A 16321-nucleotide genomic window follows, 5' to 3' on the forward strand; every position below is an offset into this window, starting at 1 on the left:
TGATTATTAAAAAAAACAACTCCATTTTCTTTACGGAATAAAGAGTAACGACACATTTTGTGTAATCTTTTGTGTGTCCTAAACGATATTCATGCGATTTTATTAAGCTTAATTACATTCATTGCTTTCAAAACACATTCAACTTGCTGTGAAAAAAACTCAGCATTACACTTAATTGTTAATACAATTAGCAGTGATGAATCAAATATCGAATTTCATTTTAAATCTATACAAAGCCTGCTGTCAATTGTTTCTTTATTTTAACTTTGTATATACCTTATATAAGTACCCACCCCTTAAATCCTGCAACAGAAATGCATTTTTTCAGGATTATACTGGGGTTGCCAGAGTATTTAAAAACACATTATAACTCTGTAACATTTGACAGACCTAAAATAAATGATTTTTTTTAAATGATAGAAATTAAAAAGTTTCAGTTTCAGACCAAAATTCGACTTAAAGTGGCTCCAACATCCCCTTAAGGTGTCAGTCATCTCCAGAATTTGTACTTCCAAAGCGTTACAAGCGTCCATCTGCAAACCTGAAACCCCAGCGTAGACAAAAGAACGGTTACGGATAGTTTCTCTATTTCATTTTCCTTTGAATTTGTAGATCGTCCATGTATAGAAACCGATCATTCTTATTGCATATAAAGTATCCTGCACACTGTACCTACTCAAGTCATAAGAGGTCGGTGTTTTTTGACGCGTTCGGTAGCCATCTCTTCTTGTGCTGTTCGTGGCCGAAGCCTTCATCGTAGTTACCGTTCTTTTTAAAAAGCTGCTGGTAGTGAAACACGCAGTAGAATTCTCCATAGAGTGTGGTGTAGTTACACAGACTAGAGACGTGCAAGAGAAAATTCGCTTAGTAAGACCAATATAAGTGTTATGGGATTTTAAATACACAATAATTAATTATAGTAAATTTAAGAGAATGCTGAGGATGGAGCCACCAGGAAGGAGGAAAAGAGGAAGGCCAAGGAGGAGGTTTATGGATGTGGTGAGGGAAGACATGCAGGTAGTTGGGTTGAAAGAGACAGATGTAGAGGACAGAGGGGTATGGAGACGGATGATCTGCTGTGGCGACCCCTAATGGGAGAAGCCGAAAGAAGAAGAAGAAGCCAGCTCCATTAAAATATGAATTACATGAGTAAAAGATCTCGAGTGAACTCCAAAAATTTTGGAAAATCTTCATAGAAGAGTGGAGGTTAAGAGCAAATGGTCCCCATCCCCAAAAATGTGAAATGGGATGGGAAGTAAGTAAGTAAGTAAAATAGTACTTGTTATTAATCATCCATTTATTATTATATCATAAGTAATACTGATTCTGTTCCGCTTTTTACTGAAGCTTTGGGAGCTATGATTACAATTCTTACCTGAGTTTCTGATCGCAGTGCTTACAGCGGAAGCAGTTTTGATGGAAAACGTGTTCATCTGCTGCTATTTTCTCCATGGAGTAAACGGGTTTTTGGCATGCAGTGCACCTGTCCTGGGAAGCCGACTGAAACTACAGGCACCAGGTATCATAAATACCCCACTGTCCACCAGAGGACACACACATCCCCAAACATTCATCCCATAAACTGTACATATGACTGCAAATATTGAAGACAGACCCGTTTTATTTTAAAGACGCATCTCAGTGTTGTTGAAATCTCCCATAATGTAACAAGGCTCTCCAGCCTGTTTTGGTTTATTAGTATTTATTATCATTTTCACATTTATTGTACACCATGAACAGAATGTCCTATATCAGCTGACTGATAACACAACACAACACGATTATATGGAATGGAAAAAGATGAGTGACAAAAAAGAGACCAAATAGCTGTTTGTCACTGTAAAAACCAGGAATTAGAAACAGAATTAGACAACCGAATTCAACAAATATCACTGTTTACATCATTGTGTTAAAGAAAACATAATACTGAGTTTTTACACATTTTAAAGTTACAGTACTTTTGTGGAAGAAGAACACTGATATAACACTGATAATACTGACACACTTTCTGGTTCCACACACAGGTTCCTTTTGCCCCTTAGATGGTCCTTTGTTTTGCCCCTCTAGGAGAACCTTTGAGAGGTTCTCTGGGAGACTCTGTGTATAAACCTATAGCATTGCTAAAGATTTTTTGGTTTTAGCATAACAGCTGCTAAACCATTCAGAAACAGCTGGAAAGACTTTGAGGAGGAAATTATAAAACCCAACAGAATAATTAACGTTCAAACATTGATTGGGAAGGTGGTTAAAGCATAGGACTTTAAATCTAAAGGTCACAAGTTCACACCCAGTGCCAATCTAGGGCCCCTGAGCAAGGCCCTTAGCCTCAAAGTTGAAGATAAAAAAATCCTAGTTGCTCTGGTTGCTCTGCCGAACAAATAACGTTTAAAACCAATTGAATGAGGTTTTCAAGGTTTCAGGGTCACTTTAACTTGGACTTTGAGGAAACCTTTAAGGAACATGTTTAGAAGAATGTAAGCCTAATCAAAAAACAAAAACAAACAAAGAGATTCACTAAAGTTGAAAACCGAATGATCTGCATCTTCCCCTTTTCATGATGATACTTGGCCTCCTTTAAGAGAGTGTGTTGATTGATGGATTTGCAATGACATCACTGGTGGTTGGATTGGTCAGAATCTGTCTCCTGAAGCATGTTTTGTTATCAGGCTCTGTGGTCATGACAGTAGAGGTTGTAGAGGAGTAGAACTTGTTGCCAAAGCAATCTGTTTCTTCATATTTTTCTCTGATGGTCTTGGTACCGATGACCGTCTCTGCTTTGGGGGCTGTTTGCACTTCCAGCGTACTGACTTGTCGCTTTTCCTTTTCAGCAGGAATGTTGTAGCAGGTCAGCGCTGTTACAGCCGTTTGAGCTTTTGGAGATGTTTCTGGGTTCTTCCTGGCAGAGGTTTGAATAGAAATAAAAGAAGGTGAGGAAGGAGATCCTGCTCTTGGCTTAGTTTCTGGAGGACTGAGCTCTGACTTTTCTGCTTTCTGCATTCCTGGTTCTGTGGTTGCACTCTTCTGAGGGACTGAATTTGTTCTGAGGGAACAATGATTTGACGATTTACTCGACCCAATGCTAATTTTACGTATATTACCTGAGATGGGCAAATATTGTCCAGCCATCATGGACTCTTTGAAGAGACCAGACAGCCCTACAATGTCCGAGTCGGATTTCAGTGTAGAGACGGAGTAAAGTGCTTTCTTAATAGTTTTCTCTATTTCCATAAGTCGGGACAGTGTTTGTTCTTTTAAAGAAATGATTGCAGCACTTGCTTTTTCAAGGTCTCCAAATGCTACCTGCATGGAGGACAACATTTCCGATTCACAGACTGTTCCAGATCTCCCTACTTCCTTTTCCATCACACCGTTTTCAGGATTCGCATGTTTTTGTGGCACTACCCAATCTGGTACGCTTTCAAATATCTTCCTAAGGCCATCATCTTCCTGACTGGCCTCTCCTTCAATTTCCTCGACTTTAGAAAGGATCGTTTTCAGCTCCTCTTGCTTTCTCAGCTTGTCGAAGATTTCCATTGCTGCATTTACGTTTCCCTTCATGATTTCATCCATGTGCACTGACAGCCTCTGCCTTCGTTCTGCGTCACTCTCTTTCTTTCGACCTTTCTTCTCCCTCATGATCACATTACTCTCTGGTTGCTCCTTAACAAAACCAGGCTCCAAACATACAGGAGTTGGGACATTTTTTGTGGTCATTTTGATCCTTTTGGGCTTCACAGGTGGCATTGCTTGGCCTGTCTTTATTCCAAAGTTCTGCAGGGAAGTCTGAAGTCCTGAACTGACTTCAATCAGTGGGTTTGGTTTTTCCTCTTCAGCTACATTTCCCTCAGGACTGCATGTGGTTATTTCCGTGACTATCCTACCGCTAAGTATTTCAGCATCTATTGTAGTCTGTGGTTCTTTCAAGACTGCATCTTCTTGTAATGGTTTCAGATTTGCAAAGGTTAATTCAGGTCTGGTTTTAATTAGATCCCCTGCATTGGTTGCAGAGTTAATGGCTACTGTGTTGGAGTTGGAGGTGGTTTTTAAATGGTCTGGTTTGGGGGGAATGAGTGGCTTAGTTCCAGGAGGCTTTGTCTTTTTCTGAAGAGAAGCCTGTTCGAGTGTTTGGTTTGTCAGTGGGGAGCATGCTAATGGTTTATTTGAAGGTTGGCCTTGAAGTGGTCTAGTTTCAACCCCCTCATGCTTTTTCTCAACAGTCACCTGTCTAGGCATTGGGAAGGGTTCGCATGCCTTGAGCTTTTCTTTGGGGACAACCATATCGCCACTTTGTTTGACATCTGTCTCCATTTTTGTTGTTATTTTTTGCCTGGAATCAGTCCTTCCTGCATTCCAGTAAATCATTGCATCTTTAAAATCCCCTTTGGTGACATTAAAGCTAGATTTTTTTAAAGATTCCAGAGCTGCTTGAACACTACCCTTTAAGGTCTCTTCTCTTCCTTCTTCAACTTCAAAATTCTGCAAAGACTTTTTGCCTTCTTTATTAATGCCTTCTGGTTGGCATTGGTTTTCTGAAGATGCTGAATTGGTATCATGGTGCTTCTCATAAACACTTTCTTGAAGAGCTTTTGCCTCTAGTGTGGCCTGCTGTAGGCTTACGATAGCTGCTTGAAGATTTGACATTGTGTCGTCTTGCACCATTTTATCTTTTGTGACCACAGGCAGAGTTACAATGTACTCATCTGTTTTTTCCTCATGCATGTCTTTTTCATCTTGATTGTAAAACCATCTACCAGGTTCTACACTTTCAGCAGTACATTTTACAAACTCTGCATCATTTGCACCAATTTCCAGATTGGATTTAAATTCATTTTGTGAAGATGAAATGTCATGCTCTGGATTTGTAACCAAAATTGCCTTGGTTATCTTAAAGTTTCCTGGTACAATCACAACCTTTTGTTCCTCTTGCTTAGATGTGATACTTGTATCATCGCCGGATGGACTTTTCTGCAGACTTTTTAAGTAACCTTGATCTCCATTCTCGATACGGCTCTGGAACAGTTTCCCCTTGCTCATCCTGTTTTCAACATGACTGATTGCATCCTCAAGAGTGAACAGTGGTGGACTGCACATTTTGGGAAGAGTATTACAGTTTCTCGGAAGATCTATTTCTCCTGTTTTCAACATATTTTCATAATTCTGATCCATCACAATTCCGTCATGGCTTTCATGCCTAAAAAGAATGTAAACTAAGGTCTCTACAGATCCTGCCGCTTGTTCTTGTATTAAAACTCCTTTTCCAGAACATGTTTCTTGGCCAAGTAGGTCTTCAATGACCTGAACCATGTTTGTGGTTCTGTATTCCTTGTCTTGGTTAACTGTGAATGGTAGCTGGTGAGTTGGTATGTCTATTTTCTTGATGTCCACGTTTCCTTGATCATCCTCTTTTAAGAACACAATAACTGGATTAAGATTGACCCTTGCCAAATGTTGAAGCAGCATGCTCTTCATGCTTCCCATAACTACTTCCTCATGTTGAATTTCTGCACCCTTTTCCTGGATAAAGCTGTAGTTTGCCTTTCTTACATGCCCAGCCTCACTTGCTTCAAAAAGAGCCCCATGAGAATGAATGACATTGAAGCCATATAGCGATGTTAATGATTTGTTCATGTTTTCATCCTTGGTATCTGATTCTGCATCGTTTTGCCAATTGATTTTGTCCAGTGGTGTCGATTCAAACATATGGGTTCTGTTCTTTACATTAGCCTTTAGTGCTTCATCCTCTATGCTTAAGTTCTCATTTGGTGGTGAGCCGTTCTCATTGTCAAGCCCCTTTTCAAAAAGCTTTTTGGCTCTAGATATACCTTGATACACTTCGCCACAATCTTGATCGATGTCTGTAACATCTATAATGCTGAGGTCACTGTTCCTTTTAATGGTGTCAGTTGGGTATGTCTCAAAGTCCTTCTTTTGCTTTTGGACTGTTCCTTTTTCATCTTCTGAGATAACAATCCTTCCTGGAAAAACATCATCGAGGTCCTCTCTTGAAGTTTCGATTAACTGACCTTCAAACATTTTCCGCTTGGCCTTGACATTCACCCTGAAGTTCTCCTCTTCTTCACGTGTTTCACCAACCTTTTGTGGGCTCTCATCAACGTCTGGATGAATGGTTTCCTGCTTGGTGCAATGCAAGGGATCTTCAAATGTTTGTTCTCCTTGAACGTTTTTCTCCATGAAATTTGGTTGCTTGTGGGAGTCTCCGGCATTGACAGTACCATTCTCGAATATCCAGCGCATTGACTGAACCTCACCCTGGTATGCGATATCTGTTCCAGTGCTGGAGTTTAGTATGTCAGCAAACTCTTCCTCTACCACGTTTCCCAGGCCCTTGAGCTCAGGGCAGGTGTGTTTCAGGAGTCGCCTCAATTCACATTTCTGGCGTTGTTCATACAGTGTCGAGATAACCTCTTTTGAATGGGGTGTTGGAATGGGAGACTGGCTGTCATCCCTCGAATTGGGTTGCAGGAGGGGATCAAGCTGTGCTAAATCATCTTCTGGGTATGGAGTTTCCTTAAAGTCTTTTGGTGTCACATCAGCCATCTTGAGATGAAATAAATTGTTAAGCTTCATGTCATCTTATTGGTTTTCAGTAAAAATAAATGTAACCAAAGACCTTATGCATCATTTGTGCAGCTTTGCAAACGTGCCGGTAGTAGGATCAGAATAGTAGTAGTAGTTCAGAATCTGCATTCCATATGAAGTGTTACAGAAGGTCAGGTGAAATCATTAGTACAGTTGTTCATAGGGTTATACACAAGGTTTTTTACAATTTACACCACTAAATATGTAAGAAGCGATATTTAGTCGTTATGTTGATTTTGAGACTGCAAATACTACATCGTTTAAAATTTTCCCTCTATTTTCCACCATGAACTAACATCCACCAGCTCTCCCATCACACACTTGAGCCAGGAGGAATATAGACAACATTAAACATCTTTACGGTAACATATTCCACACATGCTTAAAGCTTTAGTAGATCAGTGACTCAGTTTAAAAGTTAGTAAGTTAAAACACAAGAGCAACAAAACAGTGACTCATGTCTCCGCATCACAGTGTTATCAATGTGACCGCTTCTGAAATCACAACTGCTTATTTAGCATATTAACTTATAATATTATAACTCCATTTAAAAGCATTTTCAGGGAAAACACACGTGGGAATTAATTCTTACCTTGAAAAATTTTGCTTTGGTTGGAGATGTACAATCTTGTGTCTGTGAAAAAGGAAAGTAAAAAATTTTTTTTTAATTACAGATGTGTTATGCATAATGTATTATTTATAAAATGAATTAATAAGATATTAAATGTAATAATACTTCTAATAATATTTAGTCATTAAACTAACAAGTTGCATAATTATTACAGAAGTCTTAAGAGGCCATGCATTATATATTTTTTTATTCTTGTTTTCTCGACTTAAATTTTCTTGTTATCTTGACGTAACAAACGTTGTTTTTTCATAATCCCGACGTTTTCTAGTGATCTCGATGTGAAAGTTTTGTTCTTGTGATCTCGACATAAAAGTTGATTTCTCAAGATCTCAACATAATAGATTTTGTTTTCTCATTATTACAACTTAATGTTTTCATGATCTCACTGTAAAAACCCTTTTCGTCACGACTTAATGGTATCGGGAGACAATCTTGCACCTTGTTGTTTCTGGTGTATATCACGGAGTATCTGTTGCTATCTGAAAGTTAGCATATATGGACTTTATCACTAGTTTGGTCAAGTCCCTGGTTAAAGTAAAAGCGAATGCGATCATCCATGATGCTGCCATGATGTTGCCTCTAGAACATGCTCTTATGCTGAATACACTGAAGTACTGATCACGAGGGAACAATCTTTGTTATGTCAAGATCACAAGAAAATTAATTTGTGATCATGAGAAAACTAGAAAGGAAAAAATATATTATCATGCATGGCCTCTTAGGACTTCTATTTAATTATATAGATAGAAAATAGAATTATTATAAAATATGTTTAATGATTCTAATTGACTTCCTTAATATAAAAAAGTTTCATTAATGCTAATAATTTTGTCGAATATTTTTTCATTATCGGTCTAAGTATTTATCGTCTAATTACAATTAATAAAAAAATTTTCCTCAGAAAACAAGGCTTATAGACCCAGCTGCTCCTGCCTGACCCATTCTCCCATTCCCTGACCTCTGGTTCAGCAAATGGAGCAGAAGAACAGAAACAAGTACAAACTGGTTTTAAAAGGTTCCCCGTCGGGTCTGCAGCTGCCACTTTTGACAGATATAGTGCAGAGATGGCTTTGACGGAAATAGGGAACTTCTCCCGTCCATACAGAGTAGAGATGTCTCTGAAGTCTGCAATTGATTTACGTTTATCGTCTGTGGCACAACAGAGAAATGAATAAAACATTAGTTTGTTTAAAACAACGACAGCAGCAAACGTCTGCGATGCCTGTGCTAGCGTGACTGGGTTTTGGATTAATAAACGCAAAAGAATGTGTCGGGTGTAAAATAGCTATCTGTCTGGTGCCACCCAAATGAAGAGGGGTTCTTCTTTGTGTCTGGTTCATCTCAAGGTTTCTTTATCACACCATCTTAGGGAGTTTTTCTTTGCCACAGTCGCCCCAGGCTTGTTCATCAGGGATAAATAGACATACATTTAAATATAATGGAATTTTGTTCTATAATTCTTGCATTCTGTAAAGCAGCTTTGTGCCCGTTGTGAAAAGTGCTATAGAATTAAAATTAAATGTTGAAATGTAATAAATTGTCTCTCACTGGGATGCAAGTAAGCATGTGACTATGTGGGCGGATTTTTTATTACGATGTCACGTGCACTCATTGACAGTAGAAACTGAGGTTGAATGAGCTGCGTTTCAACGAAGGTGAACGATCTGAACAGTTTATTCCTCCTTCAGGAGAAATTATTCAGCATTTTATATACATTTAAAAGCAAGGTTATGTCCACTCTTATACGTTTTCATTTGAATACGCATATTTTTTTCGCAGTTTTGTCCTTCCGTCCACACTGAGACGCTGTTGTATAATAAAAACATAGCTTTTTCAAAAACGCTCTTCAAAGTGGATACATTTGAAAATGGCAGCGTGGCAGTGTGGAATGTGAAAACTGTGAGGCTTTCGAAAGCGATGATGCATTTCAGATCATTGCCTCAATTTTCGAAGAGCCGAAAAGTGAATAAATGGCAGGCGGAAATTACGCTGATTCGTGCATGCAAAATCGAAAACGATTGAAAAGTATGGACACGGAGTGTTTTGAGACGAAAACACCATTTTTAAATTTGTCTGGATTAGTGTAGATGTGGCCTCATGGTTGACCGAAAATAATTGGACTGCTTTGATTGGTTTAAATGTTAGATGAAAAATAAATTTAAAAAACTTAAACTTTTAGAATAGAGACGCTCAAACTCGAGCCCGCGAAACCAAAGTTAGCTCTCTCGCCATGCCATATACGGGAAGAAGTGGAAGAAAAAGATTTTCTTCCACTTTTCAAAAGCCATTTGAAAACACATTTGAAGACTAAGGGCAAGGTTCATGTCTCTGTTTAGAGGTCACTGAGTAGCTGTGTTAGGCATTGAAATCTACTCTACAATAAACAGACTTCAAAATCCATGGATGCAATTGACCAACTTTAGTTCTTTAACTGATTCGAAATGTGATCGATCATCAAAATAATAATCTATACATGCATATGAAGAAGTGTGAAAGATACTATTCATTTTATATTACATTTATAATGAAACTCTAATACTTACCCAACTCCACTGTTCCCTATTTGTCCTTTATTCCCTAACTGAAATTCTTTGCTACTGCCCCCGTATCCGTGCTGCGTGGCCCTTAGCTGTCCCTCTAAGTGCGTGTCCTCTACGTATGTCAAAGTGTCCATAGCTGCCTGTGTTCTGGTGACAGCTGACTCTCTTATCCCAGGCCCTCACAGACCGTGGTTATTTTAGGCCTCATATTTCCCCACCAGGCTGAGTCAATCAGGCTCTGGAGCATATAGTGTTGAAAAATACCATAAACCCTCGTGCTGTTCCCTGCCCTCAATAAACCACTTGACCCTGCAAATCACTTAGACTTTATTTTAGCTGCTGTGTAGTCACGTCAGACCTCTAGCTTAGCTTACTTCAAAAAGTAACCTGAGGTCTTTTGTTTACTTCAGTCAAATGCAGGATGTCAGATATATGTACAAGTCATAACACTTTTACAACGTCGTTTTAAAAACGTCACTGGTTCTAGCTAGCTCGAGCTAGTCACAAACTCAATCATATGACGACATTGAAATACGTTCATATGACTCATTAGATGCTCAGAAATGTTTTTTTTTTTTAGTATTTGCTAAGTTATAATTAAATATACTATACAATTCTTGTGAACCTACCATACAATTGAAGCAGAAATGTTAGCAACATGGCATATATTATCGATTTCGGTGTTCTCTTAACATTTGCTTCTTCTGTAAGCCTGAAATTAGGTTGTAATATTTTCATAATATTTCCAGCATTACTGAAACAGAACTTGGATTAAAAGTGGATTATCAGGGCCAGCAAGGCCTTCTCTGCTGGCCTGAAATAAATCAGAATTACTGACTTAAGTCTTAATATATTTTTGTCTATGAATATGTATTAAATTATTCCCAATAGTCTTTTCTCTTAATTTCATAGTGTTCATTTCATTCTATCAGGTGCGTTGCTTCAAGCAGTTGCTGTATACGTTAGAGTTTCTCTCCGATCAGATTTCAGCCGTCACATTATGTGTTTCTGGGGCCAAAGGAATCTGCCGCAAGGCCTGTAGGATCAGCAAACTGCCCAAGCTCAGATATATCCGTGTGGATTTAATAGCTGTTTTTTATTCCACATTGGCTGACAGAGGAGCAGAAACTGATTTGGTTGCAGATACACTTACAAGAACATTTACAAAAGAAAAAATGGACATCAGTTTCCCTCGTTTTGCACAGAAAACTTGCTTGTATTGTGATTTTGAATATATTTGATGGGTTTTTCAAAACACTTCTAAATTTCATATTAAGACTAAAATACAAAGCAGACTGACCCGTTTCAGGAGGGATTCTTTCACTATATACTCCAGTAGTGGTTTTTCTTCTTTCCACACGAGGAGCTCTCAACACCTTTAAAGGAAAAAAGGATATTTATTCCATTTATTCATTTCTAATTTGTAATATTTACCTTGGAAGCCATTTCTAGTACCTTTGGAGTCACATTGTCCTCTTTCTCTTTTGTTGATTCAGCTGATTTCTTGTTGTTGTCGGTGTTGATGCTGCCTGCTTCTAAAAACACCAGCAGATCTTCAGTGCTTTTATAAGCAATCCCACCATTCTCCATGACTGGGGTGCTTTGTGGCTTGTCAGTATCCTTCGGTTTGTGAACGCTCTTGGGCTGCAGAACAACCTTCGACTCAAAGAGTTCCCTGAGAGCACTTGTGCTTATGGTTCTTTGGTGGGGAAGAAACTCCATGGACTTACTGCGTGTGAGATGAGAGTTGGAGCCCCAATCAGCCCAAGCACTTGTTTTTTCTGTAACGCTCCTCTGGATCAGAGTGTCCAGTTTAGTCTCGTTCCCTGTGATGGGTATAGCAGCAAACTGGAGGATCTGGTGGAAGAGAGCAGGTAGAAAAAAAGATCATTTGATGGTGCTTTAACAAATGTATACCATCATGTTGCCTTCAAGAGAGCAGCTGTAGAATTCTTAATTCTGATTGGTTTAGAAGGTGTTAATTTATTTTTTAAATGAATGCAACTTTAAAAGTGATCATGCATCTACAATCAGTACACTTGTTCTAATAAATGACAGTTTCCAAGGTAAATACATGCACCAGCACTTATTAGAGAGAGTATAAGTTTTAAAATATATATAAAATATAGCAATTTATTGGTCAAATGTCTATATTATATAAGAGATACTGATGTGCTGGTTTTTTTCCAAATGAACTTTAGGCTGCCAGAGTTAACTGTTAAGTTTGTTATTCAATACAATATGAATGAATAATTCACTTTAATTAGTTACCAAACCATGCTCTCCTTTCACCTTTTGCTTATTTTCCTTTGAACCTGCTTTTGTTTTTGTTTTTCCAGTACCTGCATCCTGATACCTGAAGGGAACAGAAGTCTGCATCAGAACATTTGTATATTATTGACCACATTAGTGACACTTTGAACCGATATTTTACTTTGATCACCACACTCACTAGCTTATCAGTGTTTCAGCAATTTATTGTTATCATTACACCAGATTATTATTATTTATTATCCTCAGGCATAATTTGAAAACCTAGTTTATATTTGAGCCACTTGCTTATTTTTTATGTGATATTCACTATATGGACAAAAGTCTGTGGACCCCTGATCATAACATTGCCATCTGTTTTTTTAATTCCCATTTCCTGTTATAATAACTTTCACTTTTCTGTAGATGTTTCACTAGATTTTTGAGTGTGTTTGTGGAGATTTGTGGAGATTCATTCAGCCACAAGGGGTTAGTAAAGTCAGGTACTGATGTGGGTGAGTTGAGGAGTGTGGGGTGCAATCAGTGTTCAATAGGTTTGTATCTCTATAGCGAGAGATCTTCCACTCCAACTCCAAAGCATATCTTCGTGAAGTAAGCTTTGTGCACACGGTCATTGTTATGCAAGATTTGGGTCTCCTAATTCAAGTGAAGGGAAATTTGTATTTTACATCCAAAGACCTATACAATTGTGTGCCTCCAAATTTAAACAGTTTGGGGAAAAACCACATATGGTTGGAAAAGTCAGGTGTCCTAATACTTTTGTCCTTGGTGTAAATCTGCAATCAGTTTTGCATCTGATCAAAACATCTTTAAAAGTTCTTACTGTGCCACAAGCTGCGAGACGGACTTCTTCCTGTCTCTTAGTCCCGCCTCCGTCCAGGAGAGAGCTTGCTCAGTGGCGACACACCTCAGAGATTGGGTCTTCCGCAGGTTTGTCTCCATCATACGCTCACATACACACCACTACACCTGCACACAGGATACATACCAACATTTAACAATGGACATTGTCTCAAAGCAGCTTTACAGAGATAAACAAGCTATTACTTTGGAATGTTTGGTGCTTGTTGTTTGTTCAGTTGTTTGTTCAGTGCCTATATGAGGAAGAAACCTCGAGAGGAACCAGACTCAAAAGTGAACCTCATCTGTGTGGCTTCGAATGTCCATTCATTTTAGTGCCATCATTAGATGGGTTACAGATCTGATTTATGACATGAAGTCACATGACCAGATTTGGTTTTGACTCTCTGACCTTAAGTCAAAGGACAGTTTGTATCACATCCAGTAATTATATATGATATTATATATCATATAGCAGTTGATATGTTAGTTTTCTCTACAGCAACGATTGTGCAGAAAGTATTTTAAATATTGTTTGAAAACTCATAGAAACGTATTTTAATAGCATTTGAAAACTATACACTGGAAAAGAAGTGTGTATGTACAGTATATACATATATAAACCTAATGGCTTGTTTGTAAGGTTTATTAGGCATTAGATAGTTTTAGTAAATGTACAAGGAATTGATCTGGCTGAGTTCACAGCTGAGCCAAGTTTTATTAATCAACAACCCGACTTCGAATCAGCATTATCGCAATCCTTACACAACAATGTTTTCAATCCAATCGACACTGAAGAAAAAGCACTGAAATCTTTTGAAACAAGTAAAATCCATTACCTTTGTTAAAGACGAGTCGTGAGTAAGTGCATTCGGAGCGATGCACAGCAGAGGTTTGTGGTGCATCACGAGGTGCACACAATGTGCAAAAAACCAGCGAACAAAGTCCTGCTCGTTTATTATCACTGACGCTGGGAATTCACCGCAAAGAATCGGTTTATATTCTCAGAGTCTTTGCTGTTAAATAGCAATAAAGTACGCAATAAACCATGTAATATGCGTGCATTTATACTCAATTATACTGCTCCAGTTCTTTCTTGGGTCTGGAGTTTTGTAAAAGTCAAGATATCTGCTTATGTACAACTTCACACTTTGCCACAATGCTTTTTAGGTAATTTGGTCATTTGTTACAAAAAACCCAAACATTTTTGTTATAATTATATTCGAATAAGTTTTATTTTCACTTCGGAGGAAATCATTTGAACACTTATTTTAACCTTATATACTAATTATCCAGTACATTCGAGAGCAGATCTGATTGCTCCTGATTCACCTGGTCTGCCGTTTTCAGGTCAAGTTCCTCTTTTTACCTTTCAGGATACAGGTTGAACCACAGAGACCTGATTACGGTCTGACCGTCATTTCCCAAAGCCGAGATCTCACATGAATCATTCATGAGTCCTGCACATGAAGTGTAGCTTCCCACAGGACACCCAGGCATGCTGTTATGTCTCAGCTGTGTGTTATTTATAGAAAGAGGAACACTGAACAGATGCGAAATGATCTCACGGTTTCCTGGGACAAAAACGGTTCAAGTGTCTTGTCTATTTAAATACACTGTATGGACAAAAGTATTGGGACACCTGAATTTTTTGTTTCCAGCCTTATATGGTTCTTCTTCAAACTGATATCACAAAGTTGGAGGCACACAATTGTATGTTTATTCATTTAAAAGTAGCACGAAATTTTCTCTTCGCTTGAACTACGAGACTTAAACATGTTCCAGCATGACAGTGCTTCTGTGCACAAAACCAGCTCCATGAAGATCCGCTTCATAGACATGGGTTGGAGTGGAAGATCACTTTCTGGATGACTGTGAACACAGACTGCATCCCAGGCCTCCTCACCTCACCTACACCTTTAAAGCTGAATGGATCTCACACAGATCTCCACAAGTACACTATAACATTTAGTGGAACATCTTTCCAGAAGATTGGGGGTTATTATAACAGCAAATGGGGACTACATGGGATCTTCAAAGGGCATGTACCAATGGTCAGGTGTCCACACACTTTCGTCTATATAGTGTGCCTGAAATGACTGGATGGGTCGTTTCGATAGACGTGCTGCACATATACAACATGCTGAAGATTTTCTGCTGACTGGTATAAAACATAACTTTATTAACAAACATTTCCTGCTTAGTTTATATGGACCATCTGCTATACATCAGCCAGTAAGTTCTCATTATGGAAATTATACAACCCTGACGTCTACTCACACCTTCTGACCAATCAGGTTGAAGAATTCAGAGGCGCTCTGGTATTAATGTATATCAGGTTTAAGTCTTACGCAGCCCAAATTTCTGCATCATCAAGGTTATCGTTAATGTTTGTCAGGGTTCGTTAACAGTCTAAAGCTATCTGAATCTTTTTACGCTCATCATGAATGAACTTTGAACTCCTGTTTATTAATTAATTGGTCCAGACATCACAAAGTGTCGACTGGACAGATGGTTGTGTCTGGAATTCAGTCAAGGGGTTGGGCTGGTGTTCAGGGTCGGATATGCTGTAGTGGTAAAAAATCCTTCTGTTAACTGCATTCAGTGCCAGGCCTCATTCCTAAAGGGTTAATGGGGGTCAAAGTGACAGATTTCTCAGCTTGTCAAGTAGCTTCTCAATGTCCTTCCCAATGAGGATTATTCTCTTCTCCTGTTGTGCTGTATGGAGTAGAAAAAGTCAAATCTTAATGATGAATTGGCATCTACTGATCGCCAACATGCAGTTCAGCATCAGTTCAAACAGCAAGCAGAACATTATGAGAGGAATAAATGATGGAAGGAACTCGAACTAGCTCGTTCAAAAGAAGATTTTGGGTTCATGATCATTTTAAAAGATATCAATCAGTATTTGATTCATTAATATCATTCTATTAATAGATCAGTGTGTGTGTGTGTGTGTGTGTGTGTGTGTGTGTGTGTGTGTATGGAGTAACATTTAAGTCTTATAAGTAAATAATCTTGTGATTAAAAATAATAATAGGAACATTATAGCAGAATAAATCATAGTACTTTGGATACTTAAGTACATTTGAGTATCATTTTTTTTTTAACTTAAGTGAGATTTAGCTATTTTAGTTTCACTGGAGTAACATTTTACTTTAACTCAAATACATAGTTTGTGTTCTTCATCCACCACTGGAATTTAATCAGATAAAATAAATTGAAACAAACTGTAATCAGGTAACTGGAGAAATTGTGCATCTGGATAAATGATGTATAAAAAGTGTAATATTGTAGATATTGGCCGGTTTAATTCTCCTCAACCCTGACTATTATAAACCATTTACTAATGGTTACTCCTATTTCCCTAAATGAGGACTTTTGGAGCACCAGAGGTAAATATTGTATATAAAAACAATGCAGGATTATTTAAGAACAT

The 16321-nt window shown here is 38.2% G+C and overlaps 1 protein-coding gene and 1 long non-coding RNA gene across 3 annotated transcripts in view; both read right to left on the minus strand.

Moving 5' to 3' along the window:
• Positions 1-16321, minus strand: part of LOC310719978 — a 57521-nt gene that overhangs the window by 15827 nt on the left and 25373 nt on the right. The gene's annotated exons all lie outside the window — the stretch shown is intronic.
• Positions 1686-13863, minus strand: LOC310719945 (xin actin-binding repeat-containing protein 1). Of its 2 annotated transcripts, XM_083530152.1 has the most exons (8): positions 13722-13863; positions 12866-13011; positions 12064-12127; positions 11227-11628; positions 11072-11147; positions 8235-8380; positions 7193-7234; positions 1686-6558 (listed from the first exon to the last, which is right to left on the minus strand). In XM_083530152.1, the coding sequence occupies exons 2-8, from the start codon at positions 12985-12987 to the stop codon at positions 2575-2577; spliced, it is 4836 nt and encodes a 1611-aa protein (XP_083386278.1). In that variant the 5' UTR covers positions 12988-13011; positions 13722-13863; the 3' UTR covers positions 1686-2574. The 2 variants fall into 2 exon arrangements, with proteins under 2 accessions (XP_083386278.1, XP_083386279.1); XM_083530153.1 differs by lacking the exons at positions 11072-11147; positions 11227-11628; positions 12064-12127; positions 12866-13011; positions 13722-13863 and adding an exon at positions 9775-10283.

Source organism: Silurus aristotelis, assembly GCF_946808225.1.
Source record: "Silurus aristotelis genome assembly, chromosome: 25".
NCBI lineage: Eukaryota > Metazoa > Chordata > Actinopteri > Siluriformes > Siluridae > Silurus > Silurus aristotelis.